The sequence below is a fragment of the Oreochromis niloticus genome, linkage group LG15, assembly GCF_001858045.2.
Source record: "Oreochromis niloticus isolate F11D_XX linkage group LG15, O_niloticus_UMD_NMBU, whole genome shotgun sequence".
Taxonomy (NCBI): Eukaryota; Metazoa; Chordata; class Actinopteri; order Cichliformes; family Cichlidae; genus Oreochromis; species Oreochromis niloticus.
This window is the reverse complement of record NC_031980.2, coordinates 37,642,048-37,657,666: the sequence shown is the minus strand read 5'-3', so window position 1 is coordinate 37,657,666 and position 15,619 is coordinate 37,642,048. Positions and strand designations below refer to the sequence as shown.

At 42.2% G+C, this 15,619-nt stretch overlaps 1 protein-coding gene across 23 annotated transcripts in view; it reads left to right on the top strand.

Moving 5' to 3' along the window:
* Window positions 1-15,619, top strand: part of ptprfa (protein tyrosine phosphatase receptor type Fa) — a 330,493-nt gene that overhangs the window by 179,103 nt on the left and 135,771 nt on the right. For 15 of the 23 annotated variants that reach the window (XM_025899236.1, XM_019345881.2, XM_025899234.1 and 12 more), the window contains 3 exons: window positions 3,194-3,382; window positions 10,439-10,456; window positions 14,344-14,454. In XM_025899236.1, the coding sequence (XP_025755021.1) occupies window positions 3,194-3,382; window positions 10,439-10,456; window positions 14,344-14,454 (318 nt within the window). The remainder of the gene's footprint in view (window positions 1-3,193; window positions 3,383-10,438; window positions 10,457-14,343; window positions 14,455-15,619) is intronic. The other 8 variants (XM_025899243.1, XM_025899240.1, XM_025899238.1 and 5 more) reach the window with 1 other exon arrangement.

Sequence of the window (15,619 nt, the reverse complement as noted above, 5' to 3'; positions counted from 1 at the left end):
GATTTACTTTACCAAATGGACCATCCCAGCCTCGCCGTAATGGTCCATTTGATTCACCTTTTATTGTTTATTTTATTTTCACTTGCTGAATACAGGACAGACTTGACTGGTGGAAAGAAAGGGGAGAAAGAAAGAGGGAAAGAAAAACAGCTGAGAAGAGGGACGGGGGAGAAGGGCAAAAACCAAAAACCAACAGAATAAGCAGACAAAAAATACATATATCGATCACCTGGATCACCTGTTGAGAAAGAAAAAAAGAAAGCAAGCAGAAGAAGACAAGAGTAATAAACAAGATCACAATGATATATGGGAATATGACAGTAAATACTAAATATTAAACATTATTGTGCAGCACGTGAGATCGACAGCGCACAGTGTGCTTTGAGGTAGGAGCCAAAAAGGGTGTAATTTGTGTGTGTGATCACCCGTGTGTACACCTGTGAGCATGAACGCGCTTGTTTTTAAAAGGTTCCTTCATGTAATGATCTGTTAGAGGGTGTGGGGGGCCACTGCCCCGTCCTCCAGGGCATGAAGCAGGTATGGAGGAGATCAAGACTCCAGACATCCAGAGGCCCCCAGAACACAAGAGACCAAGGAAGACCAACAGAGGGGCAGCCGCGCCACTATCCCAGAAAGAGCTGAGGAGAGTCCCAGATGAGGGGTCACTCAGCAGCCGCGGAGCAGAAACCGGGGGGGTTGCAGTGACGTGCCCGTGAGCTCCGCCGGCAGCCAGCTGCGCCTGAGTGACCGAGCCCCGGGCCGAGAGGCCGAGGGCACCCCATCCCCGAAGTGGCCCGAGCGAGCCCCAGGCTCCAGGCCCCGATAAGCAGCCGCCAAGGAGTGAGCCGGTGGGTACCTGGACGCCCACCCCCGGACACAAAGAACCACCAACGCACCGATGTCTGAGGGCGTCTGCCACCGGCAGGGGAAGTGGTGGGGGGAGATGGGCCTCCAAACCTTGGAGGGCCTGAGATGTCCCCAGAGAGGTGGGGTCTGATACCCAACCTGACATATAGACACAGACAAACAGGCACACACAGATACAAACATCTATTCCCACCCTCATGCTCTCATATACAATTACTCAACACTCACCCAACGTGGAGACGGACATAAAGAGACGCTGTACACACAATCACACTCCCCAAGCGTACTCTAAGCCCCGGGTCTAGGTACCCTTGCCCCTGGAGGGGGAAACTGCGCCCAGACCCAGGTGATGTTACCCTTTTCCCTGCGGTGGGGAGAAGCAGACCGCCCCGACTCCGCAGCAGCAGGGTGGCCCCACATTCCAGACCCCAGTCGGACGGCCAACTCCTCCTCCTAGCCCCCCACTCCAGCAGGCCGCAGAGAACGGGGGTGTAGGAAGACTCCAAACCTCCCTCCACCCGCTCATATGTAGTGTTGATGTATGTGTGTTCTAAGGTGCATTTAAAACCCAGGAGGGCATGGAGCTACCTGCCAGAGCAGCAGGTAAGCGTATAGCCCCTCCTGCTAGCCCTCAATGTCTACGTGTATTTAAAATTGAGAGGTGGGCAACGACGCCAGGGGTGAGGTGTACACCCTGATGGTAATTTGGAATCCGTGTAGCGTGCCCACCCCCAAGATCCTAAATGTATGTGTAATGAGAGTGTGAGTAATGTGAATGTCTAAGTTGTGGGATAAAATTGAGGCAGAGGCAGCCAGAAGGGGACAGAGGGGGGGGATGTCTCCTCTGCACCCTGGTGACACACCCCTACCCCAAGGCCCTGCATGTGTGGGTGATTGTGGTGGAGCGGGAAGAGGGAGGCAGCTGGAGTATAATCTTGACCTTTTAACTTTAGACTTGTGCTTTTATTTGAATCTCTTCTGTGTGACTTTGAAATGAATGAAAACATGTAGTGAAACTTGAGGATGTTATTGAGAAGTTATCTTGGACTGCTGTTCACAGAAATCATCCAAACCTCTGTGGAGAATAGCCAAAATGTTATATGCTGACAGGCACCAAGGAAATTATAGCAATGTTAAATTAGATGTTAAATTTGAGCAGTGGTTTTATTTGCAAACTAACTGAGGCAATCTAAATGAAAAAAAAAGATTTAAGTTTAGCTTTAAGTGACTAATCATCATGACCCTTCAGGACTCGACGGTATGCTGCCCTTTACTTTGCTTCATGCTGAATTGTTGAAGAATAGTGAACAGAGCTGTACCAGAGTTGGTGCTTGTTAACCTGCTGTGTTGAAATGATTTCAGCTTTTTGCAGTTTCTATCGGCTTGCTGATGTAATTATCAGATAAAGAATCTTCTTTTAGCTGGAGGTAATGTCTGTTTTGTATGTTGTTTCATATCAATGTATATCAAAACTCTCCTGTTTGTAGAGCTTTGATGATTATGTTTATGCTGTTAGCATATTTTTGTATTAAAAAGAAGGTAATCAAAGTAATGGTTTCCTAATTGATTTGTGTATGTATACTACTTCTTGGATGGAGCATACATTTTTCATTACTTCCACTCAGTAACAGCAACTTCTATCAGCATGCCCTGCACTCTTGTGGGGTGAAAGATGTGCAATGTCTGATACTGAAAACAGAAAAAAATCCTTCAAGGTTTGATAGTTTTGTAGCTGAAGGTTCAAGCAAACTTCCAGAACCTTATTTTCTGTTATTTACTCATGAAATTGTACCCTTGTTTTTATGCTGAAACATCTCTGCAATGATGTTTTTAATAAAAAATTACAGATTAGAATTCTAAATAATTGAAGTTTATTGTATGAGAAAAGCTCAAGTAGGTGTGTAAAACTGTCCTTCCTCGGGGGCACGGACAGAGGTGTGGAATGGGATTTTCACCCTGTGATTTTATTACATTTGGTCTGTAATTTGGCAGGATTGTGATCTGACTGCATCGAGCGTGTCAGATTATGTGTGCTTGGTAGGAGCCTTTTTCCGTCACAATGCATTTTACCGGCAGTGAAATTGCATCGCCCTCGCTCTCGTTCACACAGATCCATGACGAGGAATTCTGTGGTAGGATTAGTCATGCAGTGGCCCCGCCATACTTACATTAGAGCTGGATTTCACTGTGTTTGAATTTCATGGGGGGAAAACCTTACAACCTGAAGGTTTGTGGAATGAGCAGTGAAAATCTGACAGAGCCAGGCTGAGACTTGTCTGTATCATGTCCAGGAGTGCTGACGTGTGTTTGTCTGTCGTTTTTACAGAGGACCAGATACCGCACGGCTTCCCCACCATAGACATGGGGCCCCAGCTGAAGGTTGTGGAAAGAACGCGCACGGCTACAATGCTGTGTGCAGCCAGCGGAAACCCCGATCCAGAGATCTACTGGTTCAAAGATTTCCTGCCTGTGGATATTAGTAGCAGCAATGGGCGCATTAAGCAGCTGCGATCAGGTAAAGCACTCATCTCAGTCGGTTCACACACAGATCTCCGTTAAGCAATAAGAGGCACGTTACATGGAATTCTTCAGGCGTTAATCATTCATTTTCAATTAGTAGAAAACCTGTTGAAAAGGTGCAGCCGTGAATCCACATATCATAATAACACTGCACTGTCTGTGCAATATTACATTTATATGCATTGATTGAGAGTCCATTTATGTTTTCACCAACAAGAGGGATGTACTAAGAAGTGGCTTAGTGAGATACACTGAACCCAAAGTCAGAGTTGTCAGTATCATGGCTCTCCTCTCATCCGGTTAGAGCACCATGCTAACTTGTATTGGCTATGCAGACGTGAAAAGCACCAGATTTTTCTTATACTCTTAAGTGAAGCGTATGAATTCTGTGTTGAATGAATGCATTTTAAACATCCAACCTTGAGCCATGTCTTACTAATATACCAAAGGAAGTTGTAATAAAGTTACAGATAAATACAAATACATTTACTCCGTGCTCTTATATATTATATAATCATATATATAATCTTTAAAAAATTAAATAAATAATGGATCCAGCCCTATTTTAAGTGACGCAGAGGGAAAAACGGCTTCTCAGGCTTTTTGGAAATCTGCTGTGACGCTTCAATTGCAAGTATTGTCTCGAGTAGATGCAATCAGTTCCAGCAGCCCCGTCGGAGCTGGAACATGATGCAGACTTTGAGATACTGACATAGTCTCAGAGGAACAAGCCTGAAGTAGGCAACATTCAGTTGCTCCATTTTGACAGAGGAAGAGTGAAACTGAAGCAGCAGAGAAAGTTGATGAGCGCTGCTGTAAAACCAGTTCTCTCTAACTGGGGTTTTAGGTTTGGTTGAGCGACTATAAGCAAAGAAAGTCTGGCTGAGTGGTACACCTCTCTGAGCTTGGTTTCTGTCCAAAACCAAAGTTTTTCTTCAAAAATTTTGATTAAGCCAGCTTTTCTTTTAATTTGATAGTTTTAGATAGTAATTTTTAATATGTTTATGTATATTATTTGGTTCATTTAATAATTCATTCAGATATTAGCACCCAGCCCTGTCAGTGTCACACTGTTAGTGTTGAACACTCTGTTTTACTGGATATAATAAGTCTCTTCATGGGATTTGGTTTGTGTTTACATGCAGACATTTACGGAATCATGACCATAGCACAGATGACTGATCAAAAAAATTACATAAAAAATAACAACACTTAAGGTGAAGTGGTAAGCAACAACTGAAATTGCTAAGAGTAAAGTACACATTAAGCAAATGATGGAGGCTAATGTTTCCTACTTTGAACAGAACCTCATAGGTTCAGTAATTACCTGAGCAGCACCTGTGCAGGATTATTGGCGTGCCAAGAGTGCTTAAGACCCCACAGACGGTGATGAATGTTAAAGCACAGGCAGCCCTGTAAAGCAGCTCAGTGAGGAGGCTGCCAGCATCCAAAGAAGCAGATAGTGCATCTCATTCCACCAATCCGGGCTGAGCGGCTCACAGCAGAGCTGGATGGCTGCTGGCTGAGTAACCGAGCCCTGCGCAACCTATCAGCTGGGCTTTCTGCTCACTTTCTGAGAGAAAATAGAAATGTTTGAGTCTTGCCAAAACTCGTAAGCACCTACGCATCGTTGGATCGGGTGTTCAGGTTCAAACATCCCTCCCAGCTTTGCAGCAATGCTAAGAAGCAGATTTCCCATCGCAGAGGGCCCGGGGCCCCTCTTGAGGCTGCTTGCATCTCAATACAGGCTGGAGACGAAAGGCTGACAGACATGCTCTGGGATATCGCTGGCACTGAAGTTCACCCCCAGGATTTTCCCAAGACACAGTCAGGGCCTCAGGTAGGGACAAAAATGCTGTATATTATTAACTGAACAGCACGGCAATTTGTTTCAATTTGGTTCATAGAGCCCCACTGTCACATGGAGTCCCTCTGCAGTCGAGCACAGATGGCTTCCTTCCTTTATTGGAAGAATCAGAGTTATCCAATGGCACGCCAGGAAAGTGAAACAGATAAAGTCAGCCCCTCAGAATTATTCAATTTATTTGTTTCAATAGCTTTCATTATAAAGAGGAGTCCTTTTAAATGCATTTGATCCATTTCAAACTTTAATAGCTTCATCCTCTTTTCAATCTGAGGCCTTTGCTCTGTTTGAAGAAGAAAAAACATAAAAATCTTCTGCACAGCTTTTTCCTGCCAATGTTTCAATAAAAGATGTAAAACCAACGAGGGACAAAGTTTCAGGATGAGATCTGGCTGTCTGGGGGGAACAATGAGACCCCAGAGAAGAGGAGCAATGCGACAGCCCGACAGTAAGCTTGGGGTGTAACATTCACCTCCGAATGACCACAAATCTGTGACTCAGCTGAGTCACTACTGACTACTGCGAGTCACTGAAAACCGCTGAGACCATAATGGACCACATTTTAGAAATCAGAAAGAAATCAACTATTTAATTTGTAGGTGAGACTTCACTAGCAAGGACCACAACCTTCATACTTATTACTGATAATGTTGTATGTAAACATGACAGATGAGAAGCAACACTTCAGGGACTGGCTGCTGCTTAGGTAACAACTTAAAGGGACTGTTTGAGGTGTGATCCTGCTCATGACATGTGGAGATCCCACTTCAGTTATTTTTGCTGCCAGATGTTCTCAAACTGGTACTTTAGTCATGTAGAACTGAAGTTTCAGAATGGTGAAGCACTCGCAAGATACGGGTTTTAAAGAAAGAGAAATCCAAGCAAAGATTATCTGACATTTTTTTCTTTGGATCAAGCTTACAGTACACAGAATATAATTCTTCTGAATATTTCCAACTATTCCAGCCTCAGTCTGGGAGGTTCTTCAACATCTTGGGAAGACGAGTAAGATGAAACAGTTGATAATGTTGTAATTGATCTGAATTCAGTGAAGACGCAATAATTCAGTGTGCAGCTGTTTTTGCAGTGACGCAGCCAACAGCAGCACATTGCACACCAAAGGCCTTTCTCAGAATCATCTCTTCACACCAAACGTGAAATAAATTTTCCATGTGGTGCAAAAAGAGAGAAGTTTTAGAATAAGTGAGTGATTTCTGAAAATGTTGAAAATACTATAGATTGTCCTCTTCAAAAACCTTCCAACAAGAGGTGAAACTTCATGTTTGTTATGAACTGACTATTAAAAGGCAAAAACCAACTTAAAACTTTGCTTAACTTCTACTGTGACTAAAAAATCCTGGATAAGGATGAGAAAACTACAGACTTTGAAGTCTACAGGTTAAAACAAAATCTTCGTTGTTATTTGGTCAGATATTGCTCCCTGATGCTGGAGTCAGCCTGCAGCGTATCAGCCATTACGGTCACATCAGGATGATGTAGGGCAGTTGTTCAAGTTGAGAATGACAGTGGGCCTTGTGCATAGCAGCAGATGTTTGATCCACCAGGGAGGGGAAAGACGACCATGACAGAATTATTTTCTGTCTTCTGCTATGATTCCTTCAATTCTGTGAGTTTGAGAAATTAGGCACCAACAAGAGAGAACCACGAGCCATTAGTTTTCCTGTTTTTGTGTTTTTCCTGCCACCCAGCTATGTGCACCTATAAAAAGTAAGGAGTAAGCTGTGAACACAGCCAGCAACACATCCCTGTAGTATCTGTCTAGCCAGCCTCGGGAGCAAGATGTAGTCTGTTTTGTCTCTAGATTTTATGACTCTGTAATCGCCTGATCTGACTCAGCGACCACCTCAACAGATAAAAATGTTGTGTAGTGTGAAACCGGCATTGCTACTCTGCATTGCAAGAAAACCGATATATAAAATCAATGTCAGCCCCCTCTAACAGCCAGTCACATGATATGTTGGGTTTTTTTGCTTCATCCTGCTTGGAAAAGGAAACTGAAACAAAGCTGGAGGTTTTTACTTCACACAGTTTCATACAAGGACTCTGCGATGTTGATGTTCTCAGCTGATATATGGAGATGGTGGACTCTACTTCAGAAACAAAATAATCCTTCCAATCCAGACATTGTGAAAATATAATAAAATTGTATTATTTTTCACAATGACGCCCTGAATCTGTCATAACACCCCGACTTCCTGCTGCAGTGGGATACATCCAGCTGTCAGGCAGCTGTGAGAGGGAAGTCATGGCAGGTCTCGGTAATGTCCAGCCCCGCTTTCTGGAAGCTGCTGATGTCTCCTTTATCAGCTCCCGGGGGCCACACAGCTTCCAGGGCTCCTCTTCTGCTCTTTCTCACCACCTGTATCTGACACTTTGTTTTCCTGTCAAAGCGGCTTGGTTTATTATCCAGATCAGGAGAATCTGCATAGTAACCATCCCTCTCTCTTCCATTTGTTGCATATGACCTAATATGCTCAAATGGTTCCTTTTATTTACACCAGTAAATTACAGAAGCACCGAATGAACAGCAGCAGGGCTGAACAATTAATATTATGTAAATAGGAATTTGAGTGTTGTGTTTGAATAACAACAAGCTGTAATTTTAATTATAACTGAACTCTCCTTAACAGCGTCTTAACCAGCTTTAGGGGGTGAAGATGAGGTTCATGTAGCTGTTGACCCGAAATTTCATTCACCTACAATAACAGTTTGCTCAACTGCAGCTTATTAAATTTAATTATCTCCATTAAAAGAGGAACTCTTGGCAGCTGTCTGCTTCATATGCTCTCTGCAGGCCAGAATCTTTCATGTTATTAGTATTATTTAGCATTAAAGATGGTTTTAACAAAGTGGAAAGTCCACTCTGCATTTCTCAAACAATTTAGTGTGCTCGTAGCCTTCTTATATGTCTGTGATGCATTAATGATTTTAACTATCAGACAGCTCCAAAGGCTATTATACCTATAATCATAGGCTGTATATAAAAGATGGACACTGCCATTTTGGTACCACCATCTTGGCTTTATGAAACCAGACACGAGCGATAATTTCTTCAGTTCTGAGAAAATGACTTCCAATTGCAACATAGTGTTCTTTTAAATACAAAAAAGTGTTGACTGAGGTCATGGATCTAACGAGCAGTGGGGTCATTTTTTGTTTGACCACTAGAAAGAAAACAGATTATGTACTGGTTTCATTTTACAGACCCAGAACCAACTTCTACACCACGAAGTGAAAGGAGCGCATCTTTTGTACTTAACCAGGAGGGTTTGTGTGCTTCTTAAAAATAGAAATACTTAATCTCTCCTGAAATAAATAGGACTAATACAACCTGGGGATACCAAAATAACTCAAAACTCTTCAGGGTTGAATTATAGCCAGAAAGTGGAATAATTAGTCATCGGCAACCAAACTTTAAGCAAGGAATTATTGATTGAACCTTCACATTAAAACTGCTGAAACTGGCCTAAGCAGTCATTAGAAGTGTGAGCTGTTAGTTATCAAGCTTTATATAATGTTATCAGACAGTGACACACTTATTTACAGCCATGCATTTGTGATCATTAATACATTTGTTGAGGTGTACGTTATTATCTTTTATTACCTATTGTATGAAAATGATATCTAAACTGAGCTTAAGGGGAGACACTAAAGAAGAACAGGATGAAAATATATTTGAGGATGAAACCACTAAACCAATTTCTGCTTAGGGAATTTTGGAAATCTCTATCATTTTAAAAGTTTTTAAAAAAGCAAGAAAAAATCTAATTTTATGAATAAATTGCTCCATGGATCAGCCTCTGAAAACATTCTTCTGTAAAAACCTTCAGAAAACAGAAGGAAACAAAAGTGTAGATTGGCGACTTCAAGTGGGAGGAAAAAGGCTCTTTGAGAGTAGACATGGACTGGCTGACCCCTGAAATCCTCTAAGACTACAAGCCACATTCACACCATATATTCATACATACACTTATACTTTATTAAATACACTTTAAGCACTACCTCTTATCCATAGACACTTATTTTGGAATCACTAATTAACATAACAGGGACGTCTTTGTGCTGTGGTGGTTAGCCAGGACACCTGGAGGACATGCATGCAGGTACAGGTAGAACATGCAAAAGCCATGCAGAGAAGCATCTCGCTATGAGGTCATTCACATGTGAGGGAAGCAAAACTGTCTCAAAATTAAATAAAGAGAGAAGGAAAGTACAAACATACGACATTTTCACCACCATGTCTCCCTTTAATTGATGACGTTTCTTTATAAAAGAAGGCGATCTTAATCTTTGTCTCTGCCTTGACTGTAATATTTAAAGCACGACATTTAATTTATAGAAAATAATGTCAGTAAAACACAGAAGCATCCATACTGGGAGAAACAAATCTCAGATCATTCAGTTGTTCCGCCCTGAGCGCTGCACACAGAAAACACTGATGAGCATTTAGATGACCCAAATATAAAAATACATCTGTAGTATGCTAATGCACTGTACTAATTATGAAGCTAGCACAGTTCTCAGCCACTGAGGCAGAACATTTTAGGACGCATGAAGGTTTCTGTGCGTTGCATCAGAAGGCGAGCAGGCCGTGTTCTGCAGGAGAACATGTTGTTGGTGAATGAGGGTCAAGTGTTTGATAGCTTGGTGCTTTCAGGGAAAAGCAGGTGTGGGGTTTTATGATGAGTAGCTTTATGATCACAACAGGAAGCCAGCTCTGTGGCGCAAATAGCCAGGTGTGCAACTCAAATAAGTACCGTGTTACAGTAAATAAGTAGATGCACAAATGACAGACTGCCAGTCGGAGCTGTGTGAAGATGCATTACTGAAACTGTTTGTGCTTTCCAGATCTCGTGGGGAAAATAAATCACGTGTCTAGTGAAGAAAATGGTTTTCACTCAGAAAACATTTTCCACAGTTGTCATTTATGAAATTGGTTTTGGTTGAAAATAAACATTCAGTTTATTTCTCCCTCTGTGCCAACACTTGAACTTATTCAGCATTGAATAATATCAGAAATATTTACAGAGATGATGTTTTTTGAATAGGGAGAGCCTAGCTTCCTCGTATCTGTTTGCTCTCCTGCCTTCTTGTCTTTCTGCTTCACTTCTTCTCTTTATACTAATGCTTATCTTTAATCTTATTTGCATTCAAATTACCTCACAGGTGGTACACCAATAAGAGGTAAGAATGCTGGCTACAGAAAAACATCTACTCATCCTCCCTTTCTCCTTCGTCGCCTTCATCCTTCTCTCCACCTCGATGTGTCCCCATTTCCAGCCCTCTGTCCTTTTGCCTGTTCCAACACTTTCTTTGCCTTCAGCACAAAACCGTGCACAGGTGTGTATGGTCGTGAAAGAGGCGGGTAAAAAGTTTTCAAATTCAGAAAACCAGGAAATATTAATGCTTGTCTGCCGAGCTTCATGAGTACTTATTTTGGTTGAAGTCTCACTTTAAATTTTGGTGCAGCTGAACAGTGTTGAGTTTGTCAGTCCTATAAAACAGAGTTGGACATTTTTTTTTATCAAATGCAAAATAATGCCATTTTGATATAATATGCAATCATTTTTATTTTGCTACTACTTACTGTACACATGCAAGAAGGAAGAGTTCACCTTCAGAATGAGAATGCAGCACTGAAGACAAGCTGCAGCTGCTTTCTATCAAACAGCTGTTTTACTCCATTTTCATGGTGTCGTGTTATCAGAGTGGAAGCAAGGACAGTGGCGTGCACAGGAGTCACTAAAATGTAGATTCATATTTTAAACAGTGCCTAACAATTATTATTTACCCTCCAAGATAAATAAAGAATTGGACCTGAAGTGTCTCAAAAGGAACTGTTTAAAGTTCTGCGTCTCTTTTTCATTCTGTCAACCTGAAAGCGCAACAGTTTGTGTCAATCACCATGAATTTTATAATGATTTCTCCTCACTGCAGTGAGACTGTGCTCGCATTGATTAGCATAAGACATTTTCGACCCCTTATCTGGGACCAGGTCTTAGTGGCACAGATGCCCAGACCTTCATCTCTCCTGCCACCACTGAGGCATCTCTCAGTTTGTCCAGCCTGGATCTCGTCCAGGTTGGACGTGGCCAAGGCACCCAGGAGGTATTGTGCTCAGATGCCCAAATCTTAGCGAGCCCTCTCGATGTGTAAGACCAGTGGCTGCACTCTGAGGTCTTCACCCTCTCTCTGACAAGCAGAAAGACGCCGTTTTCTTCATCTGCTCTACTTTTGGTGACTACCCTCAGCTCATGGCCACAAATCAGGGTAGTAAAGCAGACCGAATGGTCAATTGGTAGCATCGCTTTAATGCTCAGCTGTCTCTTTACCCCAGCCGACTGGTACAGCCTTTGCAGTCATGCGGTGAATCTACCTTGAAATTTCAATCAGATAAGCTTCAGATTGGATCGGCACATTCCAAGAACATGTTGCTCTTACATGGTTCCCACTCATACATGCTGCATATGTACTCATATCAGGCTCAAAGTGTGAAGGGCAAAGGAAGTTCTGGTAGAGAACAACATTCTGTTCAGGGTTTCATACTTTTCTATGTGTGATATGACACCTTCTCCTGCAGCACCTGTCAGCCTTTTTCATGCCAAGAGGCCAAAGCAAACATCCATCAGCTCAGGAGAGAGTGACGCACTTTCTTCTGAAATGCTGCTTCCTTCAGGAGGTGCTGAATGTCCAATGAGACAAACAGTCATCGCTAAAATGGAAATAGAGAATGATTCAATCTTCAGCTCCTCAGTCGCCTGGACACTCTCTGGGAGAAACTTTTGAAAGAAGAGCTCTCTTAATTAGTATTTTGACCCAAGGATTTCTGATATGTACATGTACAGTGTGTGTGTGTGTGTGTGTGTGTGTGTGTGTGTGTGATGGAGAGAGCGAGAGAGAGTGGGAGATTGTTTAAGGACATACATCGCTGCACAATGTCCTTGCATCCCAGATGAAGGTTGTTCCTCCTCCATCTCTGGGCTCACTGTGCACCAGATCCACCCGGGATGCTGCCACACACACATTTTGTTTTCTTAAACTGGCTTCACACACCCATCCCATGTTGCATTTCAGGATTTATTCTGAAATATGTACATTTTTATTTCTCATAGTTTTTACTGTGTGCTGCTACACTGCATGATGTATGTCACAGTCAACACATAAAACCACATTATTACTAAAGACATGTTGCTTTCTTTCTCAAAGCTAACCTCACCAATGACAGCTAATTTTACATTTTTCTAAATGCTATGAAATTGCAAAAGAAGCTTTTTGGTGTGATTGGATGTAAATCACCATGTCAGGTATGTATTATGTGTTTATATAGCAGTGATCAGTGGAGGTTAGTTTAGTGGAGAAACCTATGTAAAGTGTTACTGAAGGCTTTGAACAGTCGGGGGTTTCATGCATTAACATTTTAACATCTGGAAATGACAAGCTGTTGAATCCCTGAGACACTTTCAGCAATTAGGCCCAAATCTTCTGTTTCACTTGTTTCTGTTCTGTTCAAGAATCTGAAAGTGTTTTGATTGACAGTCAGAATAAACAGCCTCAGATTGCTTCTTGGGAATCCTGTAGTGCAGCAGTCAGCTTGGAAATGGTGTTGCCAGAAAAACAGGAAATTAAATTTCATGGCCAGTTGTGTTTAGCTGTACATCGCTTATGTAGACTTTGAAACAAATGCCTTCAATTTCCATCCATTTGAACAAAAACAGTTTCATTAAATGGAATCTGTTCTGTTCATTTCCAGGTCCAGGTTTGTCTTGTAGAGCTCCACTAATGTGCTTTATGTGATTCAGATGTCAAAATATTCCTTTTTTAATTTTCAATTGGCCCTCATATTATTCTCATTCTGAAAAAAATGTTTTTGTTTGAAACTTTGGATATTTAACATCCAAGTTTGTAAAAGCACATCTGTGACAGAAAATAAGGAAAATTAGAACAGACTCCCTTTGGTTGTGTCTCTACACGACATTTTTAGCTATACTGTAGATTAAAACACATTTTGACAGTGATAGTTGTACCAATGCATTTCTATCCAGGGTGTCAAATGCTGCTTTTCTGTCTGATGTTGCAAAGACACACAGAAGGAGTTCTTGTCTTTCGAAGCCATCAAACAAGAATGAGAGGCTAAAAGAATAATAGTCCTTTCCTGTTTGTTTTCTGTAACTCCACAAAAACTCCAAAGTAAGTCAGCACTCTCCCGAACTCTTTACAACTTTACAAAATAATGTTTTTTGTCTTTATAACTAGTTTTCCCCAACACACCCCCGTGTGGGGGTGACTACAGTGTTTTTGATATTGTTACTTGTTGATCTTTTGCTTTGCTGACATGGGAAACTGTAGATTTTACAGTATCTAATTTGGAGTATTAATGTGGTTTGCTTTTGCTGTTAATTGTGCAAATAGAACATCCAAGGAGTCCATTTTATTTAATTTGGACGCCACTTGGCACTAATCAGCAGATACCTGTGTCTGTGCGTGGCACCTGTAAAGTGAATGCAGCCAGCTAACCACGTTTACTAGTGTTAACTTACATCTTAGCACTCCGTCCTCTTACTTCTGGCTCCAAAAAGCACAACGTGGTGATGCTAAAAAAAAATATTAATCTTGAGTTTTTAAAATGCAGCCTGCAGAAACCAAGAGGTTACCTTACACATATCTTTTATATAGAGTCCCCGGTTTAAATGTGAAGTCTTGTAACAAGTTGGGAGTGAAAGTCGTGCTGTCATTAACCTGATGTGTCACAGAATGGATCCCGTAGGTGTGGATATCTTGACAAATGTCAGTATTTGAAACCCTGGAATGAGAAAATGCTGGAAAGCCTGAGTCAGCACAATAAAGGCTAATTGTTAAAGTTATCATAAATAATAAGATCAAATGATAAAACTTAAAGAAAACATGTTAGTTAGTTGTATTTAGGACTAGATTTGGATTCAGATTACTGCTCAGCCAAGTTATGGGTAGCTTTGTGTTTGAACGATCAGGCCGACACCTGTGGACAGTGTGTCTGTGTGTCTCAGTGTGTGTGGTGCAGATCTTAACTGTGACATTTTAACCTCCCTCCCCAGGAGCGCTTCAGATTGAAAACAGCGAGGAGTCGGACCAGGGCAAATATGAGTGTGTGGCTGTCAACAGCGCTGGGACTCGTTATTCGGCTCCGGCTAACCTTTATGTTCGAGGTAAGCTCCCTCTTGACCTCGGCCGCCCCCCTCCCTGCTGCCATTCGGGTCACCGCCTGCAGCAAAAACGGTGCTCTCTCGTCACCTCCAGCTCTGCCTCCTGAATGCTAACAGGAAAACTGCCTCTCCGGATGTGACTGCAGCGAAAATCAAACCTCCAGCCTCACACTGTCATTTCCTGATCTTTCTGCCTCTCTGTCTCGTCTCTGTCTCCTGGGTGCTGATTTATGTATTTTGCTCCTCTGCTCTGTTGTTACTTTGCTTGACCTGCCTAACCTCACAGTGACCTGGGGGGATGTTTTGACTCGTCAGGGGTGAAAGAGAGTTTGGCTGCGGTTCTGCCTCTTTGTTTTGGGGCAGTGGAGGTTTTACGTGTGGGGTCTTGCCTCAAAAGAGAAGCTGACACCTTCACCGATGTACGTCGCAAGTGGGGAAAAAGTGGAGAGGAAATCCCCTCCATGCAGTTGGCTGGATGTAAAGCAGCAAAGCCAGCAGGGTGAAAGGAAGCCTCAGGCTTTCTCAAAAGTCTTGTCAACAAACAACTCAATTAGCCTCAGCCAATATCAGGTTCTCAAAGGCAATTTTCAAAGCATGCTGTTGATTCATTTCTCCTTTTAATCTCGTTTTCGTTTGACAGCTCTCTTTGATGCAGTCGGACTTAAAATCATTTGAAAGCTTCTGCATAATAAATACAGCTGTTACCCAAATCTTTAGTGCTGTTTAACTGGAGCTGTTGTATCGTGTTTTCCATCATGTCGAGCATTGCTTCTTAAACCGTTGCCCCACAATCTATTTTTCCCCAGTGTGTCAAACAAAGACAGGCAGAGATGTTTGGTTTGATTTTTCCCTCACCACATTCATCTCTGATCACAGAGCTAATGTGTAAAATTCATTCTTTCATTCATTCCATCTGCACGAGAAAGGAGGAGATACCTGCAATAATCCTGTGTCCTGCCAGCAAGCCTACACGCCACTGGAGTCAGTGGGTAAGATGTGGGCCCAGTTTCAAGACTTAAATTGCTGTTTCCAGCACAGAACTACAAACAGGAGCTCTGATTTTAGCTGCTTGTTACGTCTGGCATTATTAGCCATTTCAGGATCTACATGCTCCTTTAATTTCAAACAAGAATCAGGGCACCATTGAGAGTTAAATACAGTCCAAATT